Source organism: Podarcis pityusensis (genome assembly GCF_964106645.2).
Source record: "Podarcis pityusensis genome assembly, chromosome: 6".
Taxonomy (NCBI): domain Eukaryota; kingdom Metazoa; phylum Chordata; class Lepidosauria; order Squamata; family Lacertidae; genus Podarcis; species Podarcis pityusensis.
In genome coordinates this window covers 61,606,025-61,631,508 of record NC_138030.1, presented here as the reverse complement: position 1 = coordinate 61,631,508, position 25,484 = coordinate 61,606,025, and the positions used below count along the sequence as shown (strand labels likewise).

The 25,484-nt window shown below is 41.7% G+C and overlaps 1 protein-coding gene and 1 long non-coding RNA gene across 3 annotated transcripts in view; both read right to left on the bottom strand.

Annotated features, from left to right (window-relative positions):
- The window catches only part of LOC308480423, a 72,243-nt gene extending 61,053 nt beyond the window's left edge, over positions 1-11,190 (bottom strand). The window contains exon 1 of the long non-coding RNA XR_013988101.1: positions 11,097-11,190. This is a non-coding gene — a long non-coding RNA (uncharacterized lncRNA). The remainder of the gene's footprint in view (positions 1-11,096) is intronic.
- ROR1 (receptor tyrosine kinase like orphan receptor 1) overlaps positions 1-25,479 on the bottom strand; it is a 157,583-nt gene extending 132,104 nt beyond the window's left edge. Inside the window, exon 1 of one of the 2 annotated variants that reach the window (XM_081011755.1) lies at positions 25,365-25,479. Coding sequence is in view for 1 of the 2 variants with exons in the window: in XM_081011754.1 (XP_080867880.1) it covers positions 24,421-24,526 (106 nt within the window). In the remaining variant the exon portion in view is untranslated. Of the gene's footprint in view, positions 1-24,420; positions 25,086-25,364 lie in introns of those variants that run through there. The other variant, XM_081011754.1, reaches the window with a different exon arrangement.
- Between the last annotated feature and the right edge of the window lie 5 nt (positions 25,480-25,484).

Genomic DNA, 25,484 nt, shown 5'->3' with positions numbered 1-25,484 from the left:
CTTTCCATGGAGGCGCAAGTTACAGCAACAGCCAAGGCGACATTTTTCCACCTTCGCCGCATCAAGCAGTTGGTCCCTTACCTTTCCCGCCCCGACCTGGCCACAGTGATCCATGCGACGGTCATCTCCAGGCTTGACTACTGTAATTCGCTCTACGCGGGGCTGCCCTTGAAGCTGTCCCAGAAACTCCAGCGGGTACAGAATGCTGCAGCGAGGCTCCTCACGGGGTCTCTGCCATGGGAGCATATTCACCCAGTGCTTTTCAAGCTGCACTGGCTCCCAGTGGAGTACAGGATCAGATTTAAGGTGCTGCTTTTGACCTTTAAAGCCCTTCACGGCCTAGGACCCTCGTACCTACGGGACCGCCGCTCCTGGTATGCCCCACGGAGAGCCTCAAGGTCCATAAATAACAACACCCTAGTGGTCCCAGGCCCTAAGGAAGTTAGATTGGCTTCAACCAGAGCCAGGGCCTTTTCAACTCTGGCTCCGGCCTGGTGGAACGCTCTGCCTCATGAGACCAGCGCCCTGCAGGATCTGATTTCTTTCCGCAGGGCCTGTAAGACAGAATTGTTCCGCCTGGCCTTTGGCTTGGAGCCAATTTGATTCCCTCCCTCCCTCTCTTTCTTTTTTCTTTTCCTTCTCCTCCTGCAATGAGGCTACATTTTAATATTTTAATGTTCCATTATTTTAATGTTGTATTTTATTTTTGTTTTTAAGTTGTAATCATTTATCTTGTTTTTATTATTGCTTGTAAGCCGCTCTGAGCCCGGCCTTGGCTGGGGAGGGCGGGGTATAAATAAAAAATTATTATTATTATAGCTTTCTCTGCTGAAAGTAGAAAGAAAAACACCCTACTAATTGTATTCACATTACACAATATCAGCCAAACCTGTTTCTGGATCTCTTCGAAGACCACCAACATGGTTCAAATTACTTTAAAGCATGCTAAAGCAAAGATAGCAATTGAAAAGTATTTAAAACACGTAAACTATAAACATAATGTATGGGGGGGGGGGGAATTAACAAAAGGGAAACTGGAAGTGTCCTACCTCAATAATTCATGTTTTCATCCCCAAGGTAATAAAAGAACTGCTGAGAGCATATTTTGTTGATAGCTAGCAGCCTGAGTTATCCATTATCTGTTGTATATTATAAGTGGTTCCCATTGGAAAATTTCACATTATGAATGACCTGCACTCATATTTATGCAAAAGAAGATAAAGAAATGAGAAAAACACCTGTAGCTGTAGTTCTGCTTTACTACTTTCTGGTAATTAAAGACTATGAACAATCGCAGCAAGGCAGCCACCTAATCAGCTGTACCTTCTGGTTACAACTCAATTATATGTGTGTTTGATATTTTTGATAATGAACATAGTGTATATTAATCTCCGGTGTGGTCTAGTATGTAGAACATAGCCTTGGACCAAAAAGCTCTGGATTCATTTGCCATCCACTGAGTAAAATAAAACAGGCTTCCTATCTCTCCCCTCTGTAACTGGATGTACAATTCAGGTCATAAACCCACAGGTCACAAACACTAGTTCAGGACAAAAACTTACGGACTGAGTGTTAAGAAAGCAACAACAACAACAGCAAAAGGTATACGCTGGCAGGATACTGATGGCACTAGTCTCCAAACAGGTGTGTTAAACAATGGTGGCAACACTGCTAATCTTTGTGGGACATAACACAACACCTAAGTGAAGGAAATTAATTAACAGATCAATTCTAGATCTGTTCTTGGAATCTTGCAAAGTGCAACATGTGCTCTGCTAAAATCCAGTGGTCCACTATACATGCCAATATCTAAATCAAGGTAATCTGCCAGCCTCCATGCCATGTCCAAGGAAGATTGCAAAGGATCAAGCACCACCTCAGTGATTCCACACATATCTGGCTATTTGTGAATTAATGAGGAAACTTCGTCATGGGAGAAATCCAAGGGTAAAACTTTCATGTCATGTGTTCCTGTTTATAAACTGTCATAGATGCTTTACATCTATTTTTGTACTTAAAAATAAATCCTGTATCACAGCAATCATTTATAGCATGTCAGTTATGAAGAGTACTCATGTGTGCAATTATAACCTTTGCACGCATGTTTGGAAGCAAGTTCCACTTTTGACAAATAATAGTTAAGAGTGGGCTGTTGGACAAAACCCAGTTCCCTAAGCACAGTTGTTGGAGCTGCAACTGATAGACTGTCAGTATTAACATTTCTTTCTGTACCTGTGGGTAATTTTTTTTTTTAATTACCTAAGGACTTAAGAGGTTTGCTTTTTTGCCAGGCTGATGATATTCTGCTAACAACCAAACCTTTTCTTCTTTTTAAAATCTTCCTATTCCTGAAAGGTTTTTTGTTTGTTTGTTAACAATTAATCAAATCAGCCACTTGAAAATGATGACATCTCAAAATATTGTAACAATCTCAGAAAGGGTTGAAAAAGAAATGCAGGTTTGTCTCATTGGCTTTTCACTTGCAAGAGAAACATTCAGTTGCCTTAAAAGCTTTGTAGTGCTGGAAATGTTTTAAGTCAAAATGACATCAATTATTCTGACCCCAAATGGAAATTAAAAAGATCCTTTCTCAAGCTTAAAAAGACACTGGATGATAGCAGCCAGATAAGTACATATAGGTAAGTATAAAGCATTACAGGCAGAGGTGTTTCTGTGCTAAAAAAAAAATTACAAAGAAAAGCAGAATCCTGTTTTTTAATTAACTCTTCTTCACACCTTAAAGTCTGCATCTCCTGTGGGGAAGAAGTGGAAGCTGAGAAACAGAGCTGATGCTATTATCTAAGAAGCAAAACATGCAGGAAACAAAAGAAGTTCTTCCTTTTTTTTACTTCATTCAGTTGTGTTGTCTCTAACTTGGATCCTAAAACTAATTATTTTGAAAGCAGGTCCAACTTATTTTTAAATGTAACTGATTTTGTTTGAGTATGCATATGATCACCATATAAAATTCTACAAATGATGTAGGAAGCCCGAGGCTGTGTTTTGAAGTGTTGCTGAGAACATCTTTTTGTCTTGCACATTTTTGTTTGGAAGCTGTTTTCAGAATTTCTTCCAGAGGAGATAGTGCCAATTCACAGTTTATTCTAGAGTCTGTAGTGTAATTGTTTTTAAGATGTTTTAAATATGTTTTTACTTATTTATAACTTAATGTCTGCAATTGGGCTCTTCTAGGACAAAGGGCAGAATATAAATTTAATAATAAATAAAATAAAATATATCCATAATTACAAAGTAAACTATGAATTGTTGCCTCCTTATTTTAGGTTCAGTGTTACAGTTGAATCTTGTTAAAACAAAGTTAAAATCTTGCTACTGATATACTATCAATTTACTCACCCCAAATACATTTAAATGTACCGTATTTTCCCAAGTGTTCCACACTCATCTCAACTTCAATCTGTGCCGTCAACAGCAAAGCAAAAAGGGAGGGTAGATTAATATTCTTGTTACAGTTAATATGTACAGATCAATATGATCAGAATAAGATGTAACTTAAAAAAAGGTTTTGGTGACTGCATGCAATTCGAAGTATTAATTGTCGGAACATGATCGCCTGGGGGGTACACGCAGACCACAGAATGAGACAGACCTCTCTGGGCGTCTTCCTGATGAAGCGCAGCCTGGGACGTTCACAATTCAGTCCCGGTGTGCACCAGCGACACATATCAAAAGACATGTGCACGCTCACTCAGCAGAGTATAGCAGAAACGATTGTGGAGCATGAGTGTGTGCATTCTAAGTATTTATTAAGCAATATACCGGTATATAGGACAAAGCAATCATGGAATCCTCTTACTTCTTCTCCAAGAGAGAGAGAAAGAAAAGTACAAAAATACAGTACAGCGGAAGAGAGGTAAGACCGGCTTCCGTTCTTACACTTTCCAAGCCTAGAAAGTAAACACAGACATGTGATGTAACAATCACACATGCAGCAATGGAGGAATGAAATGCTGACATTAATATCAACATTCCTTTGTGTAAAGCTGTCTTTCAGTTGTGTCTTAGCTACTGGCAAATCCAAGTTCTCATCTGTACCACAAGGATAGAACATTCTGATGCTCACTTGGTCAGATCATGCAAGTCAAGATTTTGGATCTCCACCCACCCAGGAAGAAATTGAGAGCAAGTGGCAGGCACTGTACCTCACCATATGTGGACTCTTAAGTATGTCTGCTATGTGTTCATGAATGTACACATCTCTCCAAGGAGCAGAAACTCAGGGTTCCCAATTGTCTGGAGACAAATATACACAAAGGCACATTAGAGATGTGGAGGGCTGGAAAGGAAATATAACGCCAGCCTCTATCAGCGGTTCACAACCTGTGGGTCCCCAGATGTTGTTGGACTACAACTCCCATCATCCCTGAGCTCTGGCCTTGCTAGCTAGGGGTGATGGGAGTTGTAGTTCAACAACATCTGGGGACCCACAGGTTGAGAATGGCTGCATCTAGATGCATTCAATAAATATGTAGAGGAGAACCTGAGCTTCAAAAATAGCTCCCAAGTCTTGTACAGAGTCACACCCACAGCAGTGTCACATTAGTGATTCTTAAAGAGGTGAACTTACTTGATAAGATAAGCATGTGAGACAATCTGAGTCTTAGACCTACAGTGTGGCGAATTACAGGATGCTGGAATTGAGAACCGATACACAACATGTTTTGAAAGTTGCTACAGACATTTGGTCTGTGAGCTCTGTCATGCTGTGTCAAAATGAAATCTAGAATCTTGGCCATGTAGTATTAATATCTCATTTAATTGGAAGAAAAAGCCAATAAAGATTAAAAATGATGTCATAACTTGGGGAAAGTATGTTTTTTTAAAAAATACACACATTGTCCTCACTTTGACTCCCTTATATTGTAGGAGAGCTTTATAAAATTCAGTCCTCAGTACTGATAGGACCCTTAATAAGTAAAGCCTCCAACAAACTACACAGCATGGTAATGATACCATAGACTCTTCTGGGACCTTGCCAAATTGTAAACAGCCTCAACATATGTAGACTTCCAACAGGAAATTAAATAACTGCCGTGCTGGAAATATAAACCAATTTACAGTGGTCAAATGTGAGCTTTCCAAAACACTGACAGCATTTAAGGAACATAAAGCTCTAAGAAAATCAGAAGGAAACTAAATTAATGATCAGCCTAAATCATTCATACACATTTTGCACCACCCTCTAGATTAAGGCAATTAATGCATCATGAATCTTTATGAACAAATGCATAGGGTAGACATATAAAGTCATGATCTTTGCTGACGAATTAACAAGCCAGGCATGGGCAATTCTCTCTGCCAACATTTAGATTAAAGTTTCAAATTCACCATGATGCAATATGTGACACTTATAAAGTCCAATTTCATATACCTGCATGAACCATTACAAACAGAACTCCAATGACCATTATAAGTATCATGTGTAGACTTTGTTAGTACAATTCTTTTTTCCATCTTTACAAATTTGGGCTTCCATCCTAAGCTCACTTAACTGGAACTCTACTTAATACAATAGAACCACTTCCAAGTAAGCAGGTGTAGTACCAGTCAGAAAATTCATTTTAATGTCCTCTTTCCACATGCACAATCCCTCCATCAAAATAAAATTATAATTTTCAGAGTAGTTAATCTTACCAAGTGCATGCAAGTACGTGCATTCTCATTTGGGTGCTTGAAAGACGGTCAATTCTTCCAGCACTGATATAATGCATAGCCTCTGCTAGAATCTAAACCTTATAGCAATAAGGAGTGAAAATACAACCTCAAGGTCCTAGCAAAGGCCAGCATGCCACACAATTTTAGTCACATGTTTAGGATATTTATATGTCTACATGAGCACATATATGTATTAGCTCCTTTGGGAAGAAGGGGAGAATATATATTGAACTAATAGTAATAATAATTAAGGATTAAATAATAAATATGTGAGGCTAGTGAGATATATGCACACGCACAAACACACTGGCTTGGATCCTAACTTTCTATGAAAAGAACAAAATTCACATTAATGAAACACAGCTTTCCCCTTCCTGTGCCCCCACAAAAATCTGCTCCTAGGAGTTGGAGGATTCTCAAGTAAGGTGTAGGATACGGTGTGAGGAATTTGTAGAAATCACACATGTACTTCATGTAAAAGGAGAAGCAATTTAGGATCCAAGCATTCATCTTTTCTCTCTCAAAACACTCTCCTGCCCCGCTCAGTCAGCTGAACTTTTAATAAGTCTGCAGTACAGATCTTCCTCCTTCTCTAGAGAAAAACGTAAAAGACTTCTACTGATTGCTGGTCCATAATTTTTCATGGCCACTAAATCATGTAAAATAAATATTCAAAAGTAATAACGGGAGATAACAAGAAACAGGATTTCCATCTATTTCGTTCATTTTTGCCCAGTTTAAACCTTTTCTCTTCCTTTACAAAGGCAAGACCATGTTGTTCTCTGCTACAACATTTTGCCTATTCGCGAAATAAACCGTTAACCTGCCCCAAATAGTCATTAAGTTTTTTTCTCCATGTGAAATTATTAATAATGCTGCCTTGTGTTTCTTATACAGAAGCACCTTTCATAGATTCAAGGATGTGAAAGTGTGTTGCACAGGTGGATAAATATTATTAGTGCCCATTTTACAAATGAGGAAGCAAGAAACTTAGCCAAGGTCACATAGCAAGCCAATGACAGGCGTGGAAGGAGAACTCAGTTTGCCGGATTTCCAGTCCTCTACTGTAGATAATGAGGAATTAGATGGATGCATAAATGTTTTATCAGAGGGTTGTGTGTTGGATGCTATGAGTTAATGCACCAAGTGCCCTCACATGTGGAAGCCCACAAGAAGGATATGAGTGCAACAAAAACCTCCCCACTTGTGCTCTCCAGCAACTGGTATGCTGAGACATACAACTTCCAGTACTGGACACAGTATACTGCCATCATCCCTAGCAGTTACTGACACTCAACCCCTGTCATTACACAGCTTTGTAGTGCAAGAACTATGTCTAGTTTTCAAAGAGGTGCTAAATCTGTGTGGACCATACTACTTCAGGCAGACCCCATTCACACATCACAATAAACCAGAGTTAATGGTTTACCACAATCGAGCAACATGCTTTGGTCCTGTCCTGGCACAAGTGGAAGCAACAAGTCATGAAACTTAGCTGTATGTTACAACCAAACTGGGATGGCACTAACAAAGCACAACCACCAACAGCTATCCTTGGCTTCTTGCAACCACTGCTATAACACCCCTAGCGTTTCCTTAAAACCTATAAAGAAGCAGAGTCCACCACCTTTCAATGCATCCTGTTCCACTGTGAAACAATTCTTACCATTAGGAAGTATTTCTGTTTAGTCGAAATCCTCTTTTCTCATAATTTGAACACTTTGGCTTGGGTCCTACCTTCTGAAGCAACAGCAAACAAAGTATCTCCATCACATATTTGGCAGTCCTTTGAATATTTGAAGATGTCTATCATCTTACTTCTTAATCACCTGTTGGGGGTAACTGTACTCAAGCCCTTCAACCTTTCACCTTGTTCTCTTGGCAACTCATCATCTTTGTTACCCTGTTCTGGACACATTCCAGTTTGTTAATATCCTTCTTGAGCAGCTGTGTACTGCACACAGTACACCACGTGAAATGTGATAAAAAGCAGAATACAGTGGTACCTCGGGTTAAGAAATTAATTCGTTCTGGAGGTCCGTTCTTAACCTGAAACTGTTCTTAACCTGAGGTACCACTTTAGCTAATGGGGCCTCCCACTGCCGCTGCACCGCCGCTGCGTGATTTCTGTTCTCATCCTGAAGCAAATTTCTTAACCCAAGGTACTATTTCTGGGTTAGCGGAGTCTGTAACCTGAAGCGTCTGTAAACTGAAGTGTCTGTAACCCAAGGTACGACTGTATGGTATGATACCATTATGTTTCATGATCTGGATACTATACTTCTGTTGATGCAAGCCATAATCCCATTTGCCTTTTTTATTTTTTTATCTAGATACAGGTACTTTATTTACAGCATTGTTACAATAAATGAGTACAGCAGCCCAAATAAGTCCTGTCACATTTGCCTTTTTATCCTCTTTGTCACACAGACCTTGTTTTAGCTTGTAGTCTACTAAAAACAAAAGCCCCTGTATCTTTGCACATGTAATGAACTGTACACACGCGGCTAAAGACTACCTATAAGAGTGGGCTGCCCACTGTTAAATGCATAACAGTGTCCTGCATAACTATGTGGAGGTCAACTTGGTGAATAGGCGAGATGATAAGGCATCCAATCTAACTTGGTATGGTCAACTCAGTTTTCTTCAGGACTAAAAAAAACAAAACCAGAGAAACATTGTTTGGGAATTGCAATTGTGTGCGTGCTTAGATTTCAAAGAGCTTGAGCTCCCAAATAAAATGAAACACAAAATATCAGATGCAGTTATTATCAGATGCAGTCATTTTTAGAAATACAATATATCCAAAGTCAGTGTTAGCACATCAGACTCACTGATGTCTGTTAGCACATCAGACTCACAGCCCGGTTTCATATCCCTACTCAGCCATAGAGCTTACTGGGTGACCTTGTTGCCAGTCGTTATCTCTTGGCCTAACTAACCTATCTTTGCACAGTAGCTGTGAGAATAAAATGTTGCCTTGAGATCCTTGGAGGAAAGGTGGGGTAGAGCAGACGTTTACTCAGAAGGAAGTAAAATCCCAATTGTAAACCTGTAAGTGTAGTATGTGTAAAGAGAGATATACTCTGTTTACTAAACCACTTGTAACTATTCACCCCTCACTGAGGAAACAAAGCTTCAAAAGCAAAAACAAAACAAAACAAAACAAAATCCTGGCCAAGGATCAATGTTCATCTGGTGACCGCATGTTTCGGGCTCAGATGCATTACACAAGAAGATGAAAGCTTAGAAAACGGCTGCTGTTCTTCATCCGCCACAGCATAAAATATACATTATTGGCATGAAAGTTGTCACTTAGGCTCAGCAAAGAAAGTCACAGTGATTTGGATAGCAAGCCAACCCGAAACACACACTATGGAAGGATTCTCCCAGGGGCATATATTTTGCACAATGGTTGACGGTGTCATAAAAGATGAGCAGTGACACAAAGGGGGAGGGGGGAGATATTTGGTTACAAAACAACCTAGAGATTTAACAGGCCTCAGAGTTAACATATTACTTTATCACACCTCAGCCTTCAGCATTTGCACTGCCATATCTGCCTATGACAGAAACATAATAGGAGACATTACAATGTGATCCAATGTGTGTTTACTCGGAAGTTAGTCCTAATGTGTTACAGAAGCTTATTTCCAGGTAAGTGTGTATGTAAATGCTATTTAGCCTTAGACTACAAAGATGATAATGGATTTACCTAGTTATCAGTATACTCCTTCCAAAATACTGTAAATTAAATCAGACCAAGACTTCAAACATTCAAGATATCACATGAGATAGGCTCAAACATGCAACTTCTGCAGTGGGTCAACAGAGGCGCCACAATGGAGAATTCTATTAGCAAAGCATTCGTAACTTAGTAGTGAGGTCATGTCTGAATCTTGTGATTTGTTCGGTGTTGCTAGTAAGGGACACTGTAGGCCAAGGGGCTGACACCGACCTAACAAAGTTGTCAAAATATCTCATCATCTCATCCTAATTTTTCCCCTTCCACTGGGTTTCACATATTTTTAATAACTACAGTATTCATTCAAAGTCTTGACAAACTGAAAAACATCAATCAGCTAAGTACTGCTTAATGCAGGATCCTAAACATTGAATTTCACAGGACAGTTTGGTTCTCAGTTTGGTTCTCAGACTACCCATAAATTGTGCAATACTGTATGAATAATCATCACTTTGAAACACAATTAAACCATTTTACTTTGAACAAAACCATGAAAACTCAAAAGGATGAGAAATAACCTCAAGGCTATAGTCAACAAACACATTTTTGCGGACTAAAATGAATCTTTTCACTGAACAAATTGTGAGCAAGCCAGTATAAACAAAAAGGCCACACAGACAAGCAAAGAAAGCAACCATTTCCCATTCAGGAGAGCAAATTCCCTGAATTAAAATAACTTGGGGTTTGGTTTTTCTATCATCCCCCCCCCTTTAAAGAATAAAGCACAATGACATTTAGAATACTATCCACTTGTTCCACCATAAATATGTGACTTATGAAATAATTTGTTAGAGATATAGGTCATTTTAAAAAATACTTCTTTCAAGTTTGCATTAACTGTATGTTGTTTTAGTAGACATTATTTGGATATACTGTATAGACTGTATCTCCCTTTAAAATATTGAAAACCCAGATTTAAAACTAGACTGCATGTCTAGACTGATTATGGACAACTGGTTGACTCTGCTGTTCTTAGAACAGAGAAGACAAAATCTCAAAGTGATTTTTAAGGTAATATTTCCACAGAATGTGAACTCTCCTCTAGCAAGAGCAGAACAATTAGGGGAGGGGGATTAAACAGGTTGACTGACACAGGAGCTAAGGTGACTTTGGGCTAACTAGACTATATCCAGCCACTCCTTCCACGTTGCTCACTCCAAGTATTATTGTCGGGTGATAACTGTGCATGCAACATGTCTTTTCTGATCATGGAATAAAAGCAAACAAACAGAAAAAGAAGATGCAGTGGGTGAATTTAAGTTGCGGAGGTGAGAGCCGTGAGAGGGTCCTTTGGGTGGTGCCACCCCAATTGTTGCATGCCTGCTCCAGAGCGGCTTGCCTGGCATTGGCCTTCTAAAATTGCTCCTTGGTATTCTGAAGAGCTGAAGACTGGATCATGGCTGCAGCACAGACAGAACGGCTTTCATAGTGAATATGACTGAGCCAACATTGGATTTAGGGTGGTGTGGGGGCCTCTCCTCCAAAGGGCTCCAAGCTGAGGGGACACAGAACAGAAGGCAAGAGGGAGCAGAGCATGAAAATAATAGTTATTAGGGGTGCACCAAATTTTGTCCTCATTCAGGGTGACATATTACCAAAGTCCACCCCTGACTTGAGCACAGTCATGAGTGTGTATAACCAAGCCCACTGCATGGCAGCAGCAAAGAGAGCTTACTTTCCTTCCACCACTGCACCCTTAAGTTGAAATCCAGCTGAACTTTTCAGAATAGTGAAGCAGCTGGTTGGTCCCAGTCTATCTTCTGGGTCAATTGTGACAAAAGCTGCAAGGAACTTTGAGGACAAAGTTACTATTAACTTGATGGTGCTGGAGTTGCAATATGCAAAGTGTCCAAGGTCTTAGCACTGTACAAGGGATCAGTTTCAGTTCTTGTGGCCAGATTATGTTGACAAGGCACTTGAAGGAGGTCACCCCACCCCTGCTCGTCTTGGCTTCTAAGAAGTAGTTTGAGGGGATTGACTGAGTATGGCCAGGGAATTGTAAATGCACCTTACAGAAGGTGGTAATGATGACCTTGAAAGGAATGTTGGTATGCTAAGGCTCTCCCTGAACTGTCAGGAGCTGAACACCTACCATCCAGTGGTGACTATTCCCTTTTTGGGTCAAGTGGTGGAGAGGACAGTGGCTGTTAAATCATGCCTATCACCTAGTGAGCTTTGTAGGTGAGAAAGATTTTGGGGTTTCCCGCAACTAAACTAACACTCTAAACATTACAAACATAAGAAATTAGTTCCCAGGTTGAAAATTATACACCAAACTATTGAAATCTGGCCAGCTCATTAAGAGTTTCCACTGCAGTCCTTTCAAAGTATGAAAAAATGGGGAGGGGGAATTTAAATTGAAGGGGATAATAACAGATCTTTCCGTTGCCAACTGAAAGGAAAGAATTCAAGATAAGTTAGCATCACATACTTAAGATCATGAACAGTTTTCCACTTCAACCATGTCTTTAAAGAGAGAGTAATATTTATATAAAAGCAGAACAAAAATAAGAGCTTTGTAGGTGTAACATATGCATTCTCTTAAAGATCCAAATAGTTCTAACACTTGCTTTGACAGGTAACATGTGTAAGTTTAACCTCTTAAATAATTACATTTAATAGATACAGCCGTAATCCCCTTACTTAGAAAGACAGGATTGTTACCCTTAGGTCTTTTTATCATCTTATGGGATTATCTGAAGTAATTCCAAGAGCAGCAGAACTGACAATAAGCCATGGTTTGAAAAATGGGCTCTTCACAGACTTGGCAATAAGCGGCGGCGGGGGGGGGGGGGTTGGATGCCATGTAGGCACACTGCTTGGAATCTCCCTCACTGGAAACCTGCTGTTCTTATTCTGAGCATTTTATTAGATTTGGCTCTAAAAATGGTTGAAATGGTCTTTTGGCACCATGTGAACCAATCTCAATCACCTTACCTTGCAACTGGCTTGGTATAACAGTTGCTTAGAAACAGCTGAACAAATTCAGTTGATCAAAGGATGTAACAAAGCTCATCTCTTCAGTTCAGCAAAGGCAATTTAAGTATTCGCTTTGAAGTGGCCAGTTCTTCACTTATATATTTTTTATGCACAACCCTACATGAAACCTGAGGTGGTAAGGTCCCCTGTGCAAAAATTGTACAGTGGTACCTCGGGTTACATACGCTTCAGGTTACAGACTCTGCTAACCCAGAAATAGTGCTTCAGGTTAAGAACTTTGCTTCAGGATGAGAACAGAAATCATGCTCCGGCGGCATGGCAGCAGCAGGAGGCCCCATTAGCTAAAGTGGTGCTTCAGATTAAGAACAGTTTCAGGTTAAGAACAGACCTCCAGAACGAATTAAGTACTTAACCCAAGGTACCACTGTACTGCCTCATTATTAGTCTACAGTGGCCTAAGCCTAAGGTAAGATAGCACAGGAGGAGGAAGAAAGAGGGTGGACATATTCCATGGGTACTCCTTAATTATGGAATTGTTTTCTTCTGGATTCTCAAAGTACAATACATTATTATACACATTAAGCTGTGAGGAAATGGTATGTTACACATCCTGACAAATTATAATCAGAACAAAAATGAACCCAAATATCTCACCTAAGTATTAACTATGGGCACAAGAGTAATTCTATTCAAGCAAGTAGACCATTGCATGAGCAGTTGAAATCCCAGAAGCATCACCACTGTCCTCCACAGAATCCTAAGTGACTGAAGCGGAAGGCAGGACACCAAGAGTCAATATTAATAAGGATTAATGCTGCAGTTTCAGGGAGGGAGCCTATCCATTGTTCGGACAGCTGATGAAGAAAACACATATGTATTTCTCAGTGAAATGCATCTAGAAAAATAGCTCAAAGTCTTGGAAAACACAAGAGAACTTGCAAAGCTAGCAATGAAAAATAGCTTCCAATGATAGCAGGAGTCAAAGCAGTCATTATAGTGTATGAACCACACTGATCTCATGTAAGCAACTCCATAAGGTGGTAATATATCTTAGTGGGCCTGCAAGTTCAAGCTATTACCAGTTTTGTCTCCTTAGAATTTACTGTAAATTTGTATCTCTTTATCAAAAGGCACAATATTTTAATGCAATATTAAATTCTATACAGACAAGCAACCCCTAACCTTAAATAAAACCCTCCAAGTTGTTGCAGCCAGCAGGAGGAAAGATTGGAATGCAACATACTTAACCTCATGGGGATTTGCTCAGTGAGGGTTTAATTCATCCAGGGTTTATCCAGATGTCTGCAATATCAGAGATTCCAGTGATTAGCAATTCTATAACATGCTTATATTTGCATAAAAATGCAGTATGCAGACTGGCTTCTATTAGCCAATTATCATCCAATGTATAAGATTTCACAACAAAAGCTTCAGGAATGAAAGTAAGAGGGAACAAAAACAATCTGCTTTAACACCACAAGAATTGCTTCCTGCTGCAACCCCTTAGGCCACAGAACTGAGCTTCATTTCTCAGCTCTTTTCACCAGTCAAAGGAATCCAAGCTTCACTACACAAAAACCATTCTAAAGGACATCGCTGGTAAATTGCTGCTTTCTCCCTATACCCACACAAAGTTTTAATAGCCAAAGGATGGGGGGGGGGTGGCTTAGAAAAGAGGCAGTGAATTATGAGGGTTGATCCCTAAATCTATAGTGGCTATAATGCAATTCCAGCATAATCCTAAACAAGAAAAACTAAGCACCTCCTCTGCAAAGATTATCCTGATGTATCACTTAGAGAAAATGCACCAATGCAATACTGTATACCTTAGTAGGTCCTTCTCTCAATGGGATACCAGTTTTATCGCAGAAGGATATGAACATCAGATATGAACACAGAAACACAATTAGCACTTCTAGGCTTACAGTCTAGATTGCAGTCTCCAAGGTCATTCAAAAGCCCTGGGCTATCCAACATTAAGTCTGCTCTGAGGGAATATTGGCAGAGTGCACTGCGATGAATTTGAACTGCAGACATAAGAAATGAAAAAAGGAAAAATCAACGGCCTTGCCGAACAGTCAGGGGTTTGACATAACTGGCATCACTGACATATGACGGCGTGAGGCACATGACTGGAATACAAACCCAGAGTTTGGCAACAGCAGAAGAGGAGATGGTGGAGATTGCTTGCAAGCAGCAGATGCCTGATATGGTCAGCCACTTTCATTATAGTGATTGACATGAGAGTAGGGCCCTTCTCCTCCACAGCTGCACCTAAACAGAACTCTTGCCCCATGAGGTTCAGCTAATCCACTTTCTTATGATGTTTCAGCATTTTTAAAAAAACTTTTTGTTAAGACAGGCTTTTCCAATTTTTGTTTTTTATCTGATGCCTTTGCTTTACCTACTGCATGTGACTTTGTTTTTACTATACAGTACTGTTATTGTTACATTATATTTGCAGAACATTGTTGTATTTCACAGTTTGTTTCCATTATTATTAGTTGTCCTGAATGGAGAATAAGGAGCAGGATATAAATCTCCATAAGAAAGAAAAAAATGAATGGATGGATAAATAAAATGTATATTTATCCTCATAAACTCTAAGCACCTGGGGGAAGATACCAAGGGGAGAGGGAAAGGATGGCAGCTAAAGGGTTAAATACTCTTTTCACATCATCACTTCTCAGCTTTAAATGCTCTCCAAATTACGGTACTTTGATGTCTGATTTCAAGTTTATAAAGGGTTGGAGTTTTTTTAAGGATAATATATCACATGATAAGCCCATGACACCTAGATATATATAACATCATGACACTGGAATGCTATAATTCTATGCAAATTACTAATGTATGGGGAGGCTCCATGATAGGAAAGTATATTATTTGGGTGTGTTGGTGGGAAGAGTTCTTTATGAACCACATATTCAGCACTGAATCAAAGGGGGAGGGGGTTTGAAAGGGGGAACGTGTCCCAGACAGCAGGTTGGCGAGTGCATTAAAACTACCAGACTGATAAAATTGAAATCATCATTTTACTTACTAACTGCCCTACAATAAACTGAATTCTGTTTAAGTCTCCCAAAATTCAATTAATATTTATTATAGTTTGTAGGAAATGGGGAATACCATAACGTCAATTTAAGTAACCCTCATTGTTAATTCTGATATAATTAATACATGCCCACAGGGCTGGCCATCAATATGGTAGCACATAAAAATAGACATGTTGCATATGCACCACTGCTTATGACCTAAATCATTGTCCAATCCGCAGTGAGAACCTTTGTGACTGAAGGGTTGAGACTGAATGGAACCACCTGGTGGCAATCTCAGGGTCTAGGCCAGGCATGGCCTAACTTGGCCCTCCAGCTGTTTTGGGAATACAATTCCCATCATCCCTAGCTTACAGGGCCAGTGTTTAGGGATGATGGGAATTGTAGTCCCAAAACAGCTGGCGGGCCAAGTTTGGCCATGCCTGGTCTAAGCAAGCTTGCATGCAGCGGGGGCAGTCCACAAGGACTTGGGGTCCCAAGCCATGCAAGACTCTATAAGTCAAAGAGAGGCATACCTATGGGTTGGCGAAGGCCTGCCGCCCCCCACAAAAATCACCTATCACACACTCCATACATGGAATGTATGATGTATGGGGGGGCACACCGCCACAGTCACAGCAAGATCAAATGCAGCAGAAGCTTCTCATACTTATCACACCACAGCATGTGCGGTAAAGTGATATGAGAGAGGTGGGAGGCACCAATACATCTCCTTGCCAAGGGTGCAAGGTACCCTAGGTTCGCCTCTGAAGTCAAATCAGCACTTTGAATATTGTATTTCAAAAGTTGTGGAGATTCCTAGCTCTGCCTGAAACGTTCCTGATAATCTTAATTGTTCTCTTTCTCTCTACTTTCAAGAACGCCCATACCATAAACACTTTCTATTTCAGCTGCTTTACAATACCAGAATATTTAAAATAGCTGAATAAGCATATCCAAAGATTTTAAAGTGATAAAAATGCATTGTTTACCAGTTTTCTTAAGCAACGAGAACACACGACTTTGCTAGCTCTGACAAGAGATATGCTTTTATTCGACCGATTTCACAGTTATTTGTTTTTATTTTGCATTAGGCAGCTTTATAGATATTCCTGGAATGCAAGATAACATCTGTGCAACAAGCACCTGCTTTTAGTTAGGGGTTTTTGAATCATTTTCAACTGTGAGATTTTTAGGGTCTCAAATGGCCACTGCATTTCTCTGCCTGTCTCTAAAGAACAGTATCCAGTGTCACACCTCGGGGAAGGCATTTTTTCTCCAGGTTTATGTACTCACAAGTGATCTTCAGATGTCTAACTCTTGCTTGGGAAAGTTTAATTTAAGTTACCCAGACTTTTTTGTGAGTATATAAATCAGCACATACCTCCCAGAAGACATTTGTTAAAGTAACATGTGAAAATAATACTTCCTTAGGAACAGTTACTCTTCCACCCCGATAGGTAGGGTAAAAATGGAACAAACAAGTTAGCTTAGTTGGTATAGCATGAGGCTCTTAATCTCAGGGACACAAGATCAAGCCCCACTTTGGGCAAGTTTCCTGCATTCTAGGGGTTGGACAACATGGCACTCATGGTCCCTTCCAACTCTATGATTTGATGGTGGTAAACATAAAAGCTAGGTCAGGGGTCAGCAACCTTTTGCAGCCATGGGCCGGTCCACCGTCCCTCAGACCATGTGGGGGGCTGGACTATATTTTTTGGGGGGAAATAATGTATGAATTCCTGTGCCCCACAAATAACCCAGAGATGCATTTTAAATAAAAGGACACATTCCATTCATGTAAAAACGCACTGATTCCTGGACCATCCGCGGGCCAGATTTAGAAGGCGATTGGGCCGGATCTGGCCCCTGGGTCTTAAGTTGCCTTCCCCTGAGCTAGGTCATACAGGATCAGGGTTTGAACAAAAACATGCTGGATGGAAAATCCAAATGCAACTTTTCACAGTCTCCTGCCTTGCTGTTAAGAACTTTACAGCTATGATTGTGGTCAGATCTGTCTGTCCTCCACTTTGCCACCATTAACAGTGCCCAAAATTTGTTGTGTAAAGTGACTTCACCACCACGCCTTATGTTCAGATAACCTCTGAGTCTGTTCCCATTTTCCCTTTGGTTGGCAACTATTACTGTAGATTCAGATGAGGACTGTACTACCTGTCAAGAGACTGTCAAGGAGGCCCTGTAACACCTTTTTTTAATTTCATTTTCTTATATAGGCACACCACCTTTGACACCAAAAACATTCCAAAGAGACAGTGTACATATTGGTCCACAGTCTGCATAGTTCGTTTCCTGAGAGTATGTTCCCCACTGTTAACTCTCAAAAGTCTCAAAATTTAGGGAAGACCTCCCTATTTCTTTATCCACTCCAGTGTGATAACTTTCTTCACTTATTTTTGCCCTTGTTGATGACATCCACAGCAAGTACAACATTATTTATGGGTGGGGGAATTTTTTATTTTTTATTGCAAGGCAAGGCAAATAATGCTCCAAACAGGATATAGGTTCAAAGAACTCCTGCAGTGCAAAATGACTTTGTGTGGCCCATGCACAAGCCCCCTCAGTGTGGCCAAATATATTCTTTTCATCATGGCAAACAAAAGCAAAACTAGGAGTTTAGATCGTTAACCACCATCATGGCTGGTTTGACTAGGGTGGAATCTGCACATGTATAAAAAAGTTCTGAAAATGCTTTTTTTAAAGGGGTTTTCAAAATACATTGAATTATCCATAAGGCTCACCATCGCCATCTAGTGTCACATTGTATATTGCACATAAAACACACTTAAAACGTTTTATCTGCAGCTCTCTATTTTAACCAAGCAACGATTAAAAAATGTTCCTCCACCTAAGACAGTGAGGTCAAGCTGGTCAAATGGCATCTCAACACACCCACCTTTTCCACTGATTTTCTTCTTTCTCAAGGGATACAGATCAGAAATTGAACCCTACCACTAATATAAATGTTAAGTGTTAGCACCAGGAATCAAGCTGATAAAAGCAAGAGAAATTGTAGAAAACCCTCTGCTGCACCAATCCTCAGGCCATCAAAGCTCAAAGAGGTGGGACTTTGGTGAGGTAGTATTTTTAGGTAAAGGTAAAAGGACCCCTGACCATTAGGTCCAGTCGTGACCGACTCTGGGATTGCGGAGCTCATCTCGCTTTATTGGCCAAGGGAGCCGACGTTTGTCCACAGACAGTTTTTCTGGGTCATGTGGCCAGCATGACTCAAGCCGCTTCTGGTGAACCAGAGCAGTGCACAGAAATGCCGTTTACCTTCCCGCCGGAGCGGTACCTATTTATCTACTTGCACTTTGACGTGCTTTCAAACTGCTTGGTTGGCAGGAGCAGGGACCGAGCAACGGGAGCTCACCCTGTCGCGGGGATTCAAACCACCGACCTTCTGATCGGCAAGCCCTAGGCTCTGCAGTTTAACCCGCGGTACTTCTACATTAAATCCCCATCTTCACGCTGAAACTCCTGCCAAACAGCCTATGGATCTCACAATCTCCCTTGCAAAGCTGAGGCAGAGAGACTTGCAACAGCCAACACAAGCTGTTAAGATATTTGGGTTGCCTCCTTAAAATATTTGACATGTGTCTACTTGTTTTCTTTTGTTCCAATCTACTTTCCATATATGACCAATAAATACATGTCCCCCCTGTGAAGTTTCCCCTTTTGAGGTTTCCTGTCAATGTCACCAGCAATTAAGGGAACTCAAGGTTTGCAAGATGAAATACATATTTTTAAAAAATGTAAACTATCTAAGCACAATCTTAAACTAGCATTCACTGTTGGTGCTTTAAGTTGTATTCTATTTTCACCTTTAACAAGACACAAATGTGATCTGAATTAGCAGAACTATTAAAATACCATATCAGTTTATTGGCTTTACCCTTCACCTTGGGTCAAAGGGTGAGGAGCTCAGGGGTCAGGAACAGAGAGTTTGACAGATGGATTTTTAGGTCAACAGAAAGCATGTAAATCCACCTGTTTGGGATTTTGAAACATTGACAGGTATGCATCTATGGAACAGATGAAACTCTAAAGTTACGGAGGGAAAATGGGTCTGGGTCAACTCATGGAACCAATAAATGTTCATCACAAATAGAGTATATTATGGCTACTTCCTTTCTGCATAGATAATAGCAAGCAGTCATATATGTACCACCATGTATAAAAATTATATATACTTAGCTAAGATGGAAAACTGCAGCTAACCCATCACTCCTGTGTTCCTATCTCGGTTTACTAAACCATTACAGTTGTACCTCGGGTTAAGAACTTAACTTGTTCTGGAGGTCCATTCTTAACCTGAAGCACCACTTTAGCTAATGGGGCCTGCTGCTGCTGCGCTGCAGTTGCACAATTTCTGTTCTCATCCTGAAGCAAAGTTCTTAACCCGAGGTACTATTTCTGGGTTAGCAGAGTCTGTAACCTGAAGTGTATGTAACCCGAGGTACCACTTTACACATAAATGAGCTTTTTGCCTGTACATGGAACCCCTTTGCTTATCCCTTCACAGCACAAGCAAACCAGAAGTCTTCAATTAACCATAGTTTCCTGGTTTCACCCTGGTTACCTGCTTCAGAGCAAACCAGGGTATTAAACAAAATTCAAACCATGGTTTACTATCCTGGTTTGTTCCAAAACTGGTAACAAGAGCTTCACACTTTAATTAGAGGCCTCCTAGTTTAGTTATGGTTTGCCTGTGTGTGCAAGGAAAAGGCTTGTTCATAACTTGGCAGACGTGGAAGACACATGAACAACGTGGAGAGAAGATTCACAAGCTTAGTGATATGGGAGTAACTTCAGAAGCAACAACTTCAAACTGCTAAGATATCACAGATGTCTTCTAAAAGTCAGATAGTTGTTTATTTCCTTGACATCTACTAATTGAGAAGTAAAATATTTTGTAATATCTTGTGCTGTATTTTCAGTGCTGTGGGTCTAGAATTATTTAAAAGATTTAATTTAAAGAACTACAATTAAATGTTTTTTAAAACATCATATATATATATATATATATATATATTTAAAATAAAACTGGATAAGCTTTATGTTACTACCTGTTGCAATTTCTTCCTGGCTAGAAATTTCACATGTGTAACATAAGAGCAAAGCTGCATCAGAGAAAAATAATTATTGACATTATTATCTCTGAGTCCTGCTCTGGTTCCAAAAGAATAACAATGCACCGTCTAACTTGGAATGATGTTTTACAGAAGAAATATGAAGGAATGCTTGGAATCGCAGGGAAACTCTCCAAATTTGTCTCTTAAGAGACAGTTTGGTTATAGTATTTTACAAGAAGAGCGATAGTGATGGGAAATGTAAAAACTCAGCAGAACATTATCTAAATACTGGATTAAATGTTTAAGCCTTCAGAAAGATAAATTATAGACTTAAAATTCCACAGAAGATATTCCTAAGAAAAAGATAAACACCCACTTATTAGCTTTTACATTTTTTCTCTGCATAGTATTTTCCAAAATAAAGTGATATTTTACTCACCCTTCCACATTAAAAGATGCATATATAATCATATTAGATCAGAATTGTACATGGCCTCCCAAATAGGAAATTCTTTCTTACTCCCTAATGTAAAAATCTGTAGCAACTAAAGTTAGTTGCCAGCACACACTTCAGCTGAATCAGAGAACATGTTGCAAGCAACTAGTCCCTTAAGAATATTTCGAGCTATGTCTACTTTGCTTATTTATGGCTATTCCTGGACTATTTCCGGGCCATGATAACCTCACATCTAGATTACTGTAACACACTCTACTTGGGGCTGTCCTTGAGGGCAGTTCAGAGGCTGCAGAATGCTCAGTTCCTGAGTCCTATTACACATATTATCTGTGATCTGCACTGGTTGCCTTTTTGCTTCTGATTCTAGTTTGGATGTTTATATTTAAGCTCCTAAATAGCTTGGGAGCCAAATACTTTCCTGAGTGCCTTAACCAATGTGTCACAGTCCAGCCACTGATCCTTGGAGGTAGGCCATCTCTTGAGACTATCTCTAGACAATGATGGTCTAAGAGCCTTCTCAGTGGAGGTGTCCTCTTTACGGAAAACCCTACCTCTGGAGATATGTCAGCTAGAGGTCAAACTTTTGCAGAGGGAAGCCTACTGTACTCAACTCCCTGCAAGTTTGAGAATCCTGATTTTCCATGTTTTGTGGAAAGAGCAAAGCCTGAAAAAAGTTCCAGCGATCATTATTTTTGTTTGACACTACCAATTTAACACCACATACAGTGGTACCTCGGGTTACATACGCTTCAGGTTACATACGCTTCAGGTTACAGACTCCGCTAACCCAGAAATAGTACCTCAGGTTAAGAACTTTGCTTCAGGATGAGAACAGAAATTGGGCGGTGGCGGCGCGGCGGCAGCGGGAGGCCTCATTTGCTAAAGTGGTGCTTCAGGTTAAGAACAGTTTCAGGTTAAGAACAGACTTCCGGAACAAATTAAGTATGTAACCAGAGGTACCACTGTATAAGATTTTCACATGACCTAAGACAACCTCATGTGCAATGTTTTCTAGTTCACACATTCAGCTGGCAATCATAAAGCATTTAGCTTTATGCACGTGTGAAACACATATTACAACTATAGGGTCTAAGAATGTCTCATACAAAGCATATACATAAAATCACCCTGTTGTGCTCATCATTAACCCGGAAAAGATAACAATCCCAAGGTTGTCAATCACATTCAGTGACATATAGTAGAAAGCCTTACTTCACCCATCAAGCATTCACAGAAAGGATTGACTGTGATTAGAAGAGTAGTTGGATATGGCTGAGGTAGTACTAACTGATTTCTGTTATTTATGCAGTGTTATCAAGTACATTGTCTTCTAACAGGGACAGAGGGAGAGAAGAAAATAGGTCCCTGCCTGCAATTATCAGAGAGAAGAGACAAAGGATAGTGACCAAGGGCACATGCTTATATTTATGGGTGGCTTATTTATAATATTTCCATATTTAGGGACACGGCCTAAGCTCAGAATTGCTCTCAGTAGTGTCTCCTATCCACGGCACTGGTGAGATCTATACCAAGTTAGCTTCAACATCATCATATTCTCTTGAGCAGTCACAGATTAAGATAATCCACATTAAGGCTGCCATGTTCACTGGCTCCAAGTAGACATGCATAGGATTGCACTATAAGTGATCTTACGTCTGCAGCTTTTTACGAAGTATTCAACCAAATGTTTTTTCTTTTAAAAAAAGTGTAGAATTACAGACTCTGATGCAGCTATTTCAATGACAATTTATTGCCTTTCCAGTTGCATTTAAAGACTTTTCAGAAACAATCCTTAAGAACCATGGCACTCCTTGTTTCCTCATGGTCCAATTCCCCAGCTCAGCCAATGAGGTTTACTCCCAGGTAAATGGGGTCAGGACTGCAGCCTCAGTCACCTCTCAGCTTTTCACCTCCCCTCCTCCAGGAACGGTTCCAATGAATCCACAGGAGCAAACCATCACCCCTTTCAATTATGTACCAGCCCAAAAAAGAAATAAAAGGAAGCCCTGAAATGCTTCCCACGGAGCCATTAGTAAGGCCTGGGCTTGCCTTATTAATTTAGCTTTAAATGTTGCCATTGTGCTTTGTCGTCTTTTCAGTACCAATTCAGATAATGCTTAGGAATCCACAGATCAGCCTGACTAACTAAACAGTTACCATTAGGCTCTGCAGATGCTGTGCTGGCCTTTACAGTTGCATGCACAGATCTCACTGAGCTCTGCTACAAAAGTGCGAAAACGGGTGAGCAATAAAGTAAACAACTGCCGAGTTCCAGGCTTTTGTTTATTCAGATTCACGCATCGACCTCCAGTTTCATTCAACAAAATGCAAACTCTTGCAAAAGAGAGAGAGGGAGGATGGGGTTGAGGGGAGACACTCGGGTGGTTCCTGGCAAAGCTCTTAGAGAGGACGAGCGAGCCAAACAAACGGAATAGGACGAGGCGGGAAAAGTCGAAGGAACCCTGAACAGCAGCGACTCCGAAGTGGAGAGACCCCTCCAGGCAGACACGGCGCTCCAGCCTCAGATTTTGTTTTCAGCGCCTGCTGCTGGAAAATGTGAGTTGCTTCTGAGCATGTACAGAGTATCTCCACACACACACACACACACACACACACCCGGTCACTGAGTAAACACAACCATCCCAAACATATCTAGCATTGGGCAGAGCAGACTCTCAGCGAACTGGGGGCCCCGGAACCTCTTGTTTTGCAAGTTAAGCCTGGGGCAACGCCCACCCAATTCGGCTCCCGAGGAAAACAACTGCAGGCGCTCGGAGTTAGCAGGCACAACGTCAGCAACCGCGGAGGCACTTTGAACGAAGGAGCATCGTAGGAAAGGGGAGTATGTGCGTATAAAACGACTTATAGGTTCATTTTTGCAGTGACACATACCAGGACTCAAACCCTAGTTTTCGCTTCTCCCCACACTGGGAGAAACTGCTTTCTGCACATGTCCAGAGGCTACACTCCTGGCCCTGACATGCTCTTATGCTCTAACACTCCGGGAGAGGCTGAATCCTTGCTCCCATAAACCCCAAGTTCTCAGAACCCGACCATCCATCACCCTCACCCACAGAGCAGACTTATTTGGAGGGGCGCCCCACGAAAACCCCTTCCCCGTGCGAGCGCGCGTGGGTTCGCACCCTAACGCCGCTGTGAATTTCGTGTGCCAGGGGATCCCGCGTTCATCTGCACTGGATCCCGGCGGGATTGGCTGATCCAGCGCCTTACAGACTCCGGAATTTCTCCTGCAACCCGCAGCTTGGACAAACCGCCCCCTAACTCCAAGCAACAACTTGGAGGGACGGAGAGAAAGGAGCCAGGGAGTCAGGCATTTGCAGCGCCGCCGAGGCAAAGGAAGAGGAGAAGCAAGAAAGGAGGAGAGGGAGGGAGGAAATCCCCAACCGGCGCATCCTCCAGCCCCGCCGCCAAAGAGGCGACGCCTGGGCGGCCGGGGGCCTGGCTTCTTCTTACCTTGGGCTGCGGGCTCCGCCAGGCTCCGCGTGTGCAGCAGCCACAAGAGCAGCTGGAGCAGGAAAGGGCTCCTCTCCCAGCCGCGCGGCCGGAGGTGCCGCTGCATCCCTGAGCCGGCACTCCTCGCCTGCCCTCGCACTCTCCACCATCCACGGGATCCTGAGCCGAGGTGCTGCTGCTGCTGCTGCTGCTGCTGCTGGGACGGCACTTGGGCTGCCCCGTCCCCGCTTCCCTACCCTTCCCCTTCGCGGGGTTCTGCGCTGTGGAGCCGGCTCCCTCGAGGTGGCTGCCGCTCCCAGCGCGCTCTCTCGCTGCTCTCAGCCTCCTCCGCTTGTCACTTCCCCAAAGCGGCGCTCCAGGCCGACCCATCCCAGGCCGAGGCAGCCCCGTTGGCTGGAGGCGGCCGGAGAGGCAGCCCTTGTGCTCGGCTCACCAGCGGCCCCTGCTGGGTTAGCGCGGGAAATCGGCGCGGGAAGTCCCTCGCCCCCCTGTCTGTGTGAGAAGGCCCAGCCAGGCTCTGAAATACTTGGAAGTTTCAATTGTAAAGCCACGAGCACGTTCAAAATTAGTTTTAAGGCCGCGCAGAAGGAAATGAAAATAATCAAAAAGGACAGCTCTCTAGTCGTGGTTTATGGGAAAGGCTGAGGCAACTGAGGGAAGGTCCTGCTATTAGGCAGAGGGAGGCAATGGATGGAGTAGGTGAGGGGTAAGAACAGAGCTGGGTGCTCACAGCCTGCCCTGCGCCCCCTAAGCTAACCTGCTGCTCTGAGGAGCTGTGGGGGATGCTGTTCCCTCACCAAGCTGCCAGTCTGCTTGGCTTCTGTATGAGGGGTGGGGGTGGGGGTGGGATGTTGCGCCATATTGCCCTTTTGCCTCAGGCAGCAAAATGGCTTGAGCCAACCAGGAAAATAAATGAAAGTAAGCTAACAGAAGACTGCTCTTACCTAAAGTGGGTTTGTGGTTTTACCGGCCGAAGCAAGAGAAAAGTAGTCCGCTCCTGCTGAGGGGCATGGTGTTAAGTTTCGTTAGGAAGACAGAATGAGGTACAGTATATTATGTGTATG